Source organism: Salmo salar, chromosome ssa03, assembly GCF_905237065.1.
Source record: "Salmo salar chromosome ssa03, Ssal_v3.1, whole genome shotgun sequence".
Lineage (NCBI taxonomy): Eukaryota > Metazoa > Chordata > Actinopteri > Salmoniformes > Salmonidae > Salmo > Salmo salar.
In genome coordinates, this window is record NC_059444.1 from 97332006 (window position 1) to 97346707 (window position 14702).

The 14702-nt window shown below is 44.8% G+C and overlaps 2 protein-coding genes across 9 annotated transcripts in view; one reads left to right on the top strand and one right to left on the bottom strand.

The window, feature by feature from the left end:
* Positions 1–11107, top strand: part of LOC106602007 (4-aminobutyrate aminotransferase, mitochondrial) — a 63518-nt gene extending 52411 nt beyond the window's left edge. The window contains exons 15-16 of the mRNA XM_045715929.1: positions 9217–9328; positions 9568–11107. Of these exons, the coding sequence (XP_045571885.1) occupies positions 9217–9328; positions 9568–9689 (234 nt within the window). The 3' untranslated portion in view covers positions 9690–11107. The remainder of the gene's footprint in view (positions 1–9216; positions 9329–9567) is intronic.
* Positions 11108–11276: 169 nt separating this feature from the next.
* The window catches only part of LOC106602008 (NACHT, LRR and PYD domains-containing protein 12), a 33143-nt gene continuing 29717 nt past the window's right edge, over positions 11277–14702 (bottom strand). For all 8 annotated transcript variants that reach the window (XM_045715923.1, XM_045715925.1, XM_045715922.1 and 5 more), the window contains 2 exons: positions 14653–14699; positions 11277–11989 (listed from right to left, as the gene is read on the bottom strand). In XM_045715923.1, coding sequence (XP_045571879.1) covers positions 11448–11989; positions 14653–14699 — 589 coding nt within the window. In that variant the 3' untranslated portion in view covers positions 11277–11447. The remainder of the gene's footprint in view (positions 11990–14652; positions 14700–14702) is intronic.

Below are 14702 nucleotides of genomic sequence, written 5' to 3' on the forward strand. Positions count from 1 at the left end.
TCTACCAACTACAGGTACTAGAGACTCTACCAACTACAGGTACTAGAGACTCTACCAACTAAAGGTACCAGAGACTCTACCAACTACAGGTACCAGAGACTCTACCAACTACAGGTACCAGAGACTCTACCAACTACAGGTACCAGAGACTCTACCAACTACAGGTACTAGAGACTCTACCAACTACAGGTACTAGAGACAGAGACTCTACCAACTACAGGTACCATAGACTCTACCAACTACAGGTACCAGAGACTCTACCAACTACAGGTACCAGAGACTCTACCAACTACAGGTACCAGAGACTCAACCAACTACAGGTACCAGAGACTCTACCAACTACAGGTGCCAGAGACTCTACCAACTACAGGTGCCAGAGACTCTACCAACTACAGGTACCAGAGACTCTACCAACTACAGGTACCAGAGACTCTACCAACTACAGGTACCAGAGACTCTACCAACTACAGGTACCAGAGACTCTACCAACTACAGACACTAGAGACTCTACCAACTACAGGTACTAGAGACTCTACCAACTACAGGTACTAGAGACAAAGACTCTACCAACTACAGGTACTAGAGACAGAGACTCTACCAACTACAGGTACCAGAGACTCTACCAACTACAGGTACCAGAGACTCTACCAACTACAGGTACCAGAGACTCTAACAACTACAGGTACTAGAGACAGAGACTCTACCAACTACAGGTACCAGAGACTCTACCAACTACAGGTACCAGAGACTCTACCAACTACAGGTACCAGAGACTCTACCAACTACAGGTACCAGAGAATATACCAACTACAGGTACTAGATACAAAGACTATACCAACTACAGGTACTAGAGACAGAGACTCTAACAACTACAGGTACTAGAGACAGAGACTCTACCAACTACAGGTACTAGAGACTCTACCAACTACAGGTACTAGAGACTCTCCCAACTACAGGTACCAGAGACTCTACCAACTACAGGTACTAGAGACTCTACCAACTACAGGTACTAGAGACTCTACCAACTACAGGTACTAGAGACAAAGACTCTACCAACTACAGGTACCAGAGACTCTACCAACTACAGGTACTAGAGACAGAGACTCTACCAACTACAGGTACCAGAGACTCTACCAACTACAGGTACCAGAGACTCTACCAACTACAGGTACTAGAGACAGAGACTCTACCAACTACAGGTACCAGAGACTCTACCAACTACAGGTACTAGAGACAGAGACTCTACCAACTACAGGTACCAGAGACTCTACCAACTACAGGTACCAGAGACTCTACCAACTACAGGTACTAGAGACTCTACCAACTACAGGTACTAGAGACTCTACCAACTACAGGTACCAGAGACTCTACCAACTACAGGTACTAGAGACTCTACCAAATACAGGTACCAGAGACTCTACCAACTACAGGTACCAGAGACTCTACCAACTACAGGTACCAGAGACTCTACCAACTACAGGTACTAGAGACAGAGACTACCAACTACAGGTACTGGAGACAGAGACTCTACCAACTACAGGTACTAGAGACAGAGACTCTACCAACTACAGGTACTAGAGACAGAGACTCTACCAACTACAGGTACTAGAGACTCTACCAACTACAGGTACTAGAGACTCTACCAACTACAGGTACTAGAGACTCTACCAACTAAAGGTACCAGAGACTCTACCAACTACAGGTACCAGAGACTCTACCAACTACAGGTACCAGAGACTCTACCAACTACAGGTACTAGAGACAAAGACTCTACCAACTACAGGTACTAGAGACAAAGACTCTACCAACTACAGGTACTAGAGACTCTACCAACTACAGGTACTAGAGACAGAGACTCTACCAACTACAGGTACCAGAGACTCTACCAACTACCGGTACCAGAGACTCTACCAACTACAGGTACCAGAGAATATACCAACTACAGGTACTAGATACAAAGACTATACCAACTACAGGTACTAGAGACAGAGACTCTAACAACTACAGGTACTAGAGACAGAGACTCTACCAACTACAGGTACTAGAGACTCTACCAACTACAGGTACTAGAGACTCTCCCAACTACAGGTACCAGAGACTCTACCAACTACAGGTACTAGAGACTCTACCAACTACAGGTACTAGAGACTCTACCAACTACAGGTACTAGAGACAAAGACTCTACCAACTACAGGTACCAGAGACTCTACCAACTACAGGTACTAGAGACAGAGACTCTACCAACTACAGGTACCAGAGACTCTACCAACTACAGGTACCAGAGACTCTACCAACTACAGGTACTAGAGACTCTACCAACTACAGGTACTAGAGACTCTACCAACTACAGGTACTAGAGACTCTACCAACTACAGGTACTAGAGACAGAGACTCTACCAACTACAGGTACCAGAGACTCTACCAACTACAGGTACTAGAGACTCTACCAACTACAGGTACTAGAGACAGAGACTCTACCAACTACAGGTACCAGAGACTCTACCAACTACAGGTACTAGAGACAGAGACTCTACCAACTACAGGTACCAGAGACTCTACCAACTACAGGTACCAGAGACTCTACCAACTACAGGTACTAGAGACTCTACCAACTACAGGTACTAGAGACTCTACCAACTACAGGTACCAGAGACTCTACCAACTACAGGTACTAGAGACTCTACCAAATACAGGTACCAGAGACTCTACCAACTACAGGTACCAGAGACTCTACCAACTACAGGTACCAGAGACTCTACCAACTACAGGTACTAGAGACAGAGACTACCAACTACAGGTACTGGAGACAGAGACTCTACCAACTACAGGTACTACAGACAGAGACTCTACCAACTACAGGTACTAGAGACAGAGACTCTACCAACTACAGGTACTAGAGACTCTACCAACTACAGGTACTAGAGACTCTACCAACTACAGGTACTAGAGACTCTACCAACTAAAGGTACCAGAGACTCTACCAACTACAGGTACCAGAGACTCTACCAACTACAGGTACCAGAGACTCTACCAACTACAGGTACCAGAGACTCTACCAACTACAGGTACTAGAGACAAAGACTCTACCAACTACAGGTACTAGAGACTCTTCCAACTACAGGTACTAGAGACAGAGACTCTACCAACTACAGGTACCAGAGACTCTACCAACTACAGGTACCAGAGACTCTACCAACTACAGGTACCAGAGACTCTACCAACTACAGGTACCAGAGACTCAACCAACTACAGGTGCCAGAGACTCTACCAACTACAGGTGCCAGAGACTCTACCAACTACAGGTACCAGAGACTCTACCAACTACAGGTACCAGAGACTCTACCAACTACAGGTACCAGAGACTCTACCAACTACAGGTACCAGAGACTCTACCAACTACAGGTACCAGAGACTCTACCAACTACAGACACTAGAGACTCTACCTACTACAGGTACTAGAGACTCTACCAACTACAGGTACTAGAGACAAAGACTCTACCAACTACAGGTACTAGAGACAGAGACTCTACCAACTACAGGTACCAGAGACTCTACCAACTACAGGTACCAGAGACTCTACCAACTACAGGTACCAGAGACTCTACCAACTACAGGTACCAGAGACTCTACCAACTACAGGTACCAGAGACTCTACCAACTACAGGTACCAGAGACTCTAACAACTACAGGTACTAGAGACAGAGACTCTACCAACTACAGGTACTAGAGACAGAGACTCTAACAACTACAGGTACTAGAGACAGAGACTCTACCAACTACAGGTACCAGAGACTCTACCAACTACAGGTACCAGAGACTCTACCAACTACAGGTACCAGAGACTCTACCAACTACAGGTACCAGAGAATATACCAACTACAGGTACTAGATACAAAGACTATACCAACTACAGGTACTAGAGACAGAGACTCTACCAACTACAGGTACTAGAGACTCTACCAACTACAGGTACTAGAGACTCTCCCAACTACAGGTACCAGAGACTCTACCAACTACAGGTACTAGAGACTCTCCCAACTACAGGTACCAGAGACTCTACCAACTACAGGTACTAGAGACAGAGACTCTACCAACTACAGGTACCAGAGACTCTACCAACTACCGGTACCAGAGACTCTACCAACTACAGGTACCAGAGAATATACCAACTACAGGTACTAGATACAAAGACTATACCAACTACAGGTACTAGAGACAGAGACTCTAACAACTACAGGTACTAGAGACAGAGACTCTACCAACTACAGGTACTAGAGACTCTACCAACTACAGGTACTAGAGACTCTCCCAACTACAGGTACCAGAGACTCTACCAACTACAGGTACTAGAGACTCTACCAACTACAGGTACTAGAGACTCTACCAACTACAGGTACTAGAGACAAAGACTCTACCAACTACAGGTACCAGAGACTCTACCAACTACAGGTACTAGAGACAGAGACTCTACCAACTACAGGTACCAGAGACTCTACCAACTACAGGTACCAGAGACTCTACCAACTACAGGTACTAGAGACTCTACCAACTACAGGTACTAGAGACTCTACCAACTACAGGTACTAGAGACTCTACCAACTACAGGTACTAGAGACAGAGACTCTACCAACTACAGGTACCAGAGACTCTACCAACTACAGGTACTAGAGACTCTACCAACTACAGGTACTAGAGACAGAGACTCTACCAACTACAGGTACCAGAGACTCTACCAACTACAGGTACTAGAGACAGAGACTCTACCAACTACAGGTACCAGAGACTCTACCAACTACAGGTACCAGAGACTCTACCAACTACAGGTACTAGAGACTCTACCAACTACAGGTACTAGAGACTCTACCAACTACAGGTACCAGAGACTCTACCAACTACAGGTACTAGAGACTCTACCAAATACAGGTACCAGAGACTCTACCAACTACAGGTACCAGAGACTCTACCAACTACAGGTACCAGAGACTCTACCAACTACAGGTACTAGAGACAGAGACTACCAACTACAGGTACTGGAGACAGAGACTCTACCAACTACAGGTACTACAGACAGAGACTCTACCAACTACAGGTACTAGAGACAGAGACTCTACCAACTACAGGTACTAGAGACTCTACCAACTACAGGTACTAGAGACTCTACCAACTACAGGTACTAGAGACTCTACCAACTAAAGGTACCAGAGACTCTACCAACTACAGGTACCAGAGACTCTACCAACTACAGGTACCAGAGACTCTACCAACTACAGGTACCAGAGACTCTACCAACTACAGGTACTAGAGACAAAGACTCTACCAACTACAGGTACTAGAGACTCTTCCAACTACAGGTACTAGAGACAGAGACTCTACCAACTACAGGTACCAGAGACTCTACCAACTACAGGTACCAGAGACTCTACCAACTACAGGTACCAGAGACTCTACCAACTACAGGTACCAGAGACTCAACCAACCAGAGGTGCCAGAGACTCTACCAACTACAGGTGCCAGAGACTCTACCAACTACAGGTACCAGAGACTCTACCAACTACAGGTACCAGAGACTCTACCAACTACAGGTACCAGAGACTCTACCAACTACAGGTACCAGAGACTCTACCAACTACAGGTACCAGAGACTCTACCAACTACAGACACTAGAGACTCTACCTACTACAGGTACTAGAGACTCTACCAACTACAGGTACTAGAGACAAAGACTCTACCAACTACAGGTACTAGAGACAGAGACTCTACCAACTACAGGTACCAGAGACTCTACCAACTACAGGTACCAGAGACTCTACCAACTACAGGTACCAGAGACTCTACCAACTACAGGTACCAGAGACTCTACCAACTACAGGTACCAGAGACTCTACCAACTACAGGTACCAGAGACTCTAACAACTACAGGTACTAGAGACAGAGACTCTACCAACTACAGGTACTAGAGACAGAGACTCTAACAACTACAGGTACTAGAGACAGAGACTCTACCAACTACAGGTACCAGAGACTCTACCAACTACAGGTACCAGAGACTCTACCAACTACAGGTACCAGAGACTCTACCAACTACAGGTACCAGAGAATATACCAACTACAGGTACTAGATACAAAGACTATACCAACTACAGGTACTAGAGACAGAGACTCTACCAACTACAGGTACTAGAGACTCTACCAACTACAGGTACTAGAGACTCTCCCAACTACAGGTACCAGAGACTCTACCAACTACAGGTACTAGAGACTCTCCCAACTACAGGTACCAGAGACTCTACCAACTACAGGTACTAGAGACAGAGACTCTACCAACTACAGGTACTAGAGACAGAGACTAACAACTACAGGTACTAGAGACTCTACCAACTACAGGTACTAGAGACTCTACCAACTACAGGTACTAGAGACAAAGACTCTACCAACTACAGGTACTAGAGACTCTACCAACTACAGGTACTAGAGACAGAGACTACCAACTACAGGTACTAGAGACTCTACCAACTACAGGTACCAGAGACTCTACCAACTACAGGTACTAGAGACTCTACCAACTACAGGTACTAGAGACAGAGACTACCAACTACAGTTACCAGAGACTCTACCAACTACAGGTACTAGAGACAGAGACTCTACCAACTACAGGTACCAGAGACTCTACCAACTACAGGTACCAGAGACTCTACCAACTACAGGTACCAGAGACTCTACCAACTACAGGTACCAGAGACTCTACCAACTACAGGTACCAGAGACTCTACCAACTACAGGTACCAGAGACTCTACCAACTACAGGTACCAGAGACTCTACCAACTACAGGTACCAGAGACTCTACCAACTACAGGTACCAGAGACTCTACCAACTACAGGTACTAGAGACTCTACCAACTACAGGTACTAGAGACAAAGACTCTACCAACTACAGGTACTAGAGACAGAGACTCTACCAACTACAGGTACCAGAGACTCTACCAACTACAGGTACCAGAGACTCTACCAACTACAGGTACCAGAGACTCTACCAACTACAGGTACTAGAGACTCTACCAACTACAGGTACTAGAGACAAAGACTCTACCAACTACAGGTACTAGAGACAGAGACTCTACCAACTACAGGTACCAGAGATTCTACCAACTACAGGTACCAGAGACTCTAACAACTACAGGTACTAGAGAGAGAGACTCTAACAACTACAGGTACTAGAGACAGAGACTCTACCAACTACAGGTACCAGAGACTCTACCAACTACAGGTACCAGAGACTCTACCAACTACAGGTACCAGAGACTCTACCAACTACAGGTACTAGAGACTCTACCAACTACAGGTACCAGAGACTCTACCAACTACAGGTACCAGAGACTCTACCAACTACAGGTACCAGAGACAGAGACTCTACCAACTACAGGTACCAGAGACAGAGACTCTACCAACTAGAGGTACCAGATACTCTTCCAACTACAGGTACCAGAGACAGAGACTCTACCAACTGCAAGTACTAGAGACAGAGACTCTACCAACTACAGGTACCAAAGACTACAAACTACAGGTACTAGAGACAGAGACTCTACCAACTACAGGTACCAGAGACAGAGACTCGACCAACTACAGGTACTAGAGACAGAGACTCTGCCAACTACAGGTACCAGATACTCTACCAACTACAGGTACTAGAGACAGAGACTCTACCAACTACAGGTACTAGAGACAGAGACTCTACCAACTACAGGTACTAGAGACAGAGACTCTACCAACTACAGGTACTAGAGACTCTACCAACTACAGGTACTAGAGACTCTACCAACTACAGGTACCAGACACTCTACCAACTACAGGTACCAGAGACAGAGACTCTACCAACTACAGGTACCAGAGACTCTACCAACTACAGGTACCAGATACTCTACCAACTACAGGTACCAGAGACTCTACCAACTACAGGTACTAGAGACTCTACCAACTACAGGTACCAGAGACTCTACCAACTACAGGTACCAGAGACTCTACCAACTACAGGTAATAGAGACAGAGACTCTACCAACTACAGGTACTAGAGACTCTACCAACTACAGGTACCAGAGAAAGAGACTCTACCAACTACAGGTACCAGAGACAGAAACTCTTCCAACTACAGGTACCAGAGGCAGACACTCTACCAACTACAGGTACCAGAGACTCTACCAACTACAGGTACCAGATACTCTACCAACTACAGGTACCAGAGACTCTACCAACTACAGGTACTAGAGACTCTACCAACTACAGGTACCAGAGACTCTACCAACTACAGGTAATAGAGACAGAGACTCTACCAACTACAGGTACTAGAGACTCTACCAACTACAGGTACCAGAGAAAGAGACTCTACCAACTACAGGTACCAGAGACAGAAACTCTTCCAACTACAGGTACCAGAGGCAGACACTCTACCAACTACAGGTACCAGAGACAGAGACTCTACCAACTACAGGTACCAGAGACTCTACCAACTACAGGTACCAGAGACTCTACCAACTACAGGTACCAGAGACTCTACCAACTACAGGTACCAGAGACTCTACCAACTACAGGTACCAGAGACTCTACCAACTACAGGTACCAGAGACTCTACCAACTACAGGTACTAGAGACTCTACCAACTACAGGTACCAGAGACTCTACCAACTACAGGTACCAGAGACTCTACCAACTACAGGTACCAGAGACTCTACCAACTACAGGTACTAGAGACTCTACCAACTACAGGTACTAGAGACTCTACCAACTACAGGTACCAGAGACTCTACCAACTACAGGTACCATAGACTCTACCAACTACAGGTACCAGAGACTCTACCAACTACAGGTACCAGAGACTCTACCAACTACAGGTACCAGAGACTCTACCAACTACAGGTACCAGAGACTCTACCAACTACACGTACCAGAGACTCTACCAACTACAGGTACCAGAGACTCTACCAACTACAGGTACCAGTGACTCTACCAACTACAGGTACCAGTGACTCTACCAACTACAGGTACCAGAGACTCTACCAACTACAGGTACTAGAGACTCTACCAACTACAGGTACCAGAGACAGAGACTCTATAAAACTACAGGTACCAGAGACTCTATAAAACTACAGGTACCAGAGACTCTATAAAACTACAGGTACCAGAGACGTTGTGTGTGCATGCTAACGTCTGTGCCTCTCCTTCAGGACCAGTACCCTAACCTGTTGAGCAGTGCTCGGGGACAGGGGACATTCTGTGCCATCGACATCCGTGATGACGCCACACGCAACAGCATCATCCTCAAAGCCCGGGACAAGGGTAAGACACACTATTTCACACACACACACACACACACACACACACACACACACACACACACACACACACACACACACACACACACACACACACACACACACACACACACACACACACACACACACACACACACACACACACACACACGGATAGACAGAAACACCTGCGTACACACTCATATCCACACTCCACGCTGGTGATGTTCTGTGTAACCTCTATCTTCTCTGTCTGTCTCTCAGGTGTTCTGCTGGGTGGCTGTGGAGATCGGTCCATCCGGTTCCGTCCTGCTCTGGTGTTTAAAGAGTACCATGTTCACATGTTCCTGAACGTGTTCAGCGACGTCCTGGCAGAACACAACTAGAACCCTGCCCCGGTCCCGTCCACACTGGACTGGGCCAAACCAACATGGGCCAAGATCAGCTGGGGATGCGGTGTAGGGGAGAGGAAGCACAAGAGTCTTAACCTATCACAGAGGTTCACACAGTAACGCATACACTTAAAGGGATGCTACGGGATTGAAGACCTTTTTCTCCTTCCCCAGAGTCAGATGATACTCGTGGATACCATTTATATGTATCTGTGTGCTGTTTGAAGGAAGTTGCTAACTAGTGCAATTGCTAACTAGCATTAGCGCAATGACTGGAAACGTTGGCTCGTGAAACTACCTCTAACTTCCTTCAACCTGGACACAGAGACATAAAATGGAATCTACGAGTTCATCTGACTCTGGGGAAGTGAATAAAGGGCCTCACTGCCACAATCCCGAAGTATCCCTTTAACACACACACCATACACACTTGAATTTGTCCCATTGCTCATGTGGCAGTCCTAGCATTCCTCATGTCACAGTAATGTCCTAATGATACGCCTGCAAAAGGCACAAGCACAAAACATAGTCTTATTTTGGTCATGTCACACAAACCCTCCAACTCCCTAACAAATGAAGGAACAGCAAGATATTTTAGAACAAACACACCTGACAGGAGTGGTTAGCAGCAAGCTAACCTAAACGAGGTTGTAATGATACAAAATGGCTGCCGCACACCGACCTTTAACCCATGTCCTAGTTTGGGTTCTGTGGGTCCTAGCTCTTTTTAACAGAACAATTATGTTTCTGTTTGTCTTGGATTATCTCAACCCCAGACATTGGGATTTTGTGAAGGAGAATATTATATTAGATTATGTAGTGTGTCTGCATGTTGTTGTTCCTGAACTTCCTTTGGGTTGAAGGAATTGAGACCTGGGTTCCAGACTCACCGTACGCCAGGGCTAACAGTCTATTTTAAACCCATAACCATACAGATATACCCATGTTTAAATTGAAGGCAGGTTTTTGCAGTAAGGACCGCTAATAAAAAGATGTTGACTTGTTTGGGACGTAGTCGTAGTAGTGCATCTTGCCATATTCATCCGGTTTCCTCATGAAACGACTGAACTCATTGATGTACAGCACAAGGTGTCTACGTTGTTTTTTTAAATGTTGTGGACAGGTTGAAATAGCAGCAGTAACACCAAGGAGTAGGCTTCAGCATTATAATATGGCCATGATGATGGTGATGACGATTACAGTGATGATGATACCTGTCTTGTTAACCCTTAACAATCAGTATTGTATAGAGAGCTGATTTCCTGGTAACCCTTAACAATAGTAGAAGCATTGCTATGTTTGTTTACATTGTTCTGTGAGGTTAAAGGTTATTGCAGATATCTAATTATTGTTGTCTATGAAGCATCCTCTTTATGTATCCTAAAATAAAAGCAGAATCCCATTTGAATGAATTCCTCTGGAGTTTGTGTGTTCCTTCTCATATGGTTCTGTTTGCCTTGTCTACAACAATGGAGAGGGGTGGAAGTGTGTGTTGTGTTGGTTTCTGACAGGCTGTCAACCAAACACTACATTTAACAGCCCATTCTTCTTTCATAGGACAAAAAAAGTAAACATCTTTAATGTGTTTTAAAACAACAGCTTTATTTTTTCTTTATCCGAACCAAGAACGTCCCATATAGTGGAACTGAGTTCAAACAGAGGCAGGGTTGTTGCGTCAACAATTTGACTAAATAAACATTCTACAAACATCATTATTTACAAACATCAGTCAACAGTAAGATCTAAGCTTTCCTAATGAAATGTTTTTACCTGACACAGGCACACTGAGGATTCATACCAAACCCAAAACCCTGGATAGAGGGGCTCAGTGAACGTGGAGGTGAATGTGTACAGGTGGGTCAGTGTGTCAGAGGAGGCTCTATAGAAGGACAGAGTGCCGGCTGGCCAGTCCAGATACACTCCTACTCTGTTGGAGTGGGCTGATGGGACAGGTATGTCAGTTTCCTTGTTATTGTGCCAGGCAGTGTGACTGTCGTTGGAACTCCACAGACTCCAGGACTTGTTATTGGCTCCCAGCACACAATCATTCCTGTCTCCTCTCCTGCTGATTCCTTTATATGTCACTCCTATATGAGCCCTCCCACTCCACTCTACCTCCCAGTAACAGCACCCAGTCAGACCCTCTCTACACAGCACCTGGTCCCAGTAGTTAAATCTCTCTGGGTGATCAGGATACAGCTGGTTCTCTAACCTCCATGTCACCTTCCTGTTCCCGTCTGACAGAGAGAGGTTTCTGTATGCTGTGTTCGGGTCCAGTGTGACATCACAGGCATCTGTTAGGGAAGATCAGTATTAGAAATCATTCACATCAGAATGTTAATCATCAAGGCCTTTTATGAAGACGATGATGTAATGGAATTATGACATCAGACAGACATACTGCTTGTTAAGACCTTTGTGTAGTCTCTGGTATTTTGGGGTTAAGTTTGGGACTATAATTGATGTGACTATTACGGATGCCACATAGCCTGTTGTCAACCGGAAAAGTTTGTTTTTGCGATAGTTCCTCTTTAATTCATCTGACAGACAGCGCATCAATATGTATTTTTGGGGGTCTTTTCATCTCAAGTCTGATGATTGTGTGACCAGGGGAGGATGGCTCATAATAACGGCTGACCCTAAACCCTCGTGTGGTTTACCAGAAAGATGTCAGTTATAGAGTACAGTTTACATGTAAACAAACAAACAAAATCAATTGGATTGGATACCTGGCTCTGTGCACAGAACCACGTTTTAGACTCAATTCACTGAATTCTGTACAGGGCTACACACTAAGAAAAGAGGGTTCCTCAAGGGTTCTTTGGGATGGGTGATGGTTCTATGTGGAACCCTTTGAGCCCTTCAATTGTTCTTTGCCGTTCACAAAAGTGTTCTTTGCTCTGTAGTGGTAATTAAAATGTAAGGGAGCGTGGTTTGCTCACAGCTCTTTTTGTGCAACCATGAGTGAGTGTCATTCCAGTTGATCTAATCTGTTGTGTTATATTTATGACTATGGCCTTGTGTCAATAGAGGATGGTTGATGAAGTCAGTGGGTCTACATTTTCTCCTCAGGTACCCCCAGCTGTTCCAGAGCTACCACACCTGATTAAACTGGTCAATTAACACAATAACATTTATGGAATTAAACAAATATAATATGGCTACCCAGAATAGAAAACCCTACATTATTCTTCTTTGAGATTGATAAAGGCTCTATAAAGAAGTGTTTTTAAAGGATATTTAACAGAATATTTTTGAATACCACACAAATGGCCAAATGCAGGCTACTGATCAACTCTCTAGGATGCAATTTTGGAACTTAATTTATTAACAAAAGTTGTATTTATAATCATTTGTTTTATCATTATAATCTTATATCATTGTTATTATTATAGTCCTATTTATTCATCTAAACCAGTTATTTTAATAGCCTATGCAAAACGTGTTTTGTTTCATTCTGTTGAGAAGGAAACAATCCTGCTCGTATTTACCCTAGAAACAATGGCTTGATTACTTTTGAAGTGACCTTAATAAAGTTTCTAAAGGTTTGGTGTGGTGTGGCTGTTAGTCTGTTATAGTGCAGGTCTACGATATGAAGGCAGTGTGCACTGGCGCTCCGACAGTTCAACTTGAGGTGAGGAAGAAGGTTTTAGGCCCACAGGAGTTACTCCGATAATCTAACAATATAATTCTTATCTTTACATACAAAAAATGTAGGAATTAGACTCCTTCTGTGAGTCTATATGTGTTTAGCAGACACAGTAGCCATCTGACATAAAGAATGTGGGTGTTGTAGCATGTCACCAGCATCTCTCTCTCTCTCTCTCTCTGGGGCTTCTCTTCTTTATATAGATTTTGTAATATTAATATCATACAGTGGATGCCTCAGCCTATAGGTCTATGCATGCAATGCCCTGATACATTTAAAGCTCAAATCTCCCAACATCTGAACCGTGAGGTAGACAATTATTGTTTTAGGAAAGTAGAAACCAATACGGTATCAAGTTTAGAATATGCTACACATCAAAATTCAAAACACAAGGAATAGTGTTTTTGTAATATGTTATCCCTCATTTATTAATGGGACAGGCTGCATTGGTGGGCGCCCTAATAGTTCATTCATCCAATGGGAGGGGAGCTAGTAGACAGTGGGAGGGGGAGAATAGGTTATTCATCCAATGGGAGAGGAGCTAGTAGACAGTGGGAGGGGAGAATAGGTTATTCATCCAATCGGAGGTGAGCTAGTAGACAGTGGGAGGGGAGTATAGGTTATTCATCCAATGGGAGATGAGCTAGTAGACAGTGGAGGGGGAGAATAGGTTATTCATCCAATGGGAGAGGAGCTAGTAGACAGTGGGAGGGGAGTATAGGTTATTCATCCAATGGGAGAGGAGCTAGTAGACAGTGGGAGGGGAGTATAGGTTATTCATCCAATGGGAGATGAGCTAGTAGACAGTGGGAGGGGGAGAATAGGTTATTCATCCAATGGGAGAGGAGCTAGTAGACAGTGGGAGGGGGAGAATAGGTTATTCATCCAATGGGAGAGGAGCTAGTAGACAGTGGGAGGGGAGTATAGGTTATTCATCCAATGGGAGATGAGCTAGTAGACAGTGGGAGGGGAGTATAGGTTATTCATCCAATGGGAGATGAGCTAGTAGACAGTGGGAGGGGGTATAGGTTATTCATCCAATGGGAGATGAGCTAGTAGACAGTGGGAGGGGAGTATAGGTTATTCATCCAATGGGAGAGGAGCTAGTAGACAGTGGGAGGGGGTATAGGTTATTCATCCAATGGGAGAGGAGCTAGTAGACAGTGGGAGGGGGTATAGGTTATTCATCCAATGGGAGATGAGCTAGTAGACAGTGGGAGGGGAGTATAGGTTATTCATCCAATGGGAGAGGAGCTAGTAGACAGTGGGAGGGGGTATAGGTTATTCTTCCCAGCAGCCAATACTCACATTTCTTTAGCCCTGGTCTGATTCTGCACTTTTCACCATTTCCAATGCTG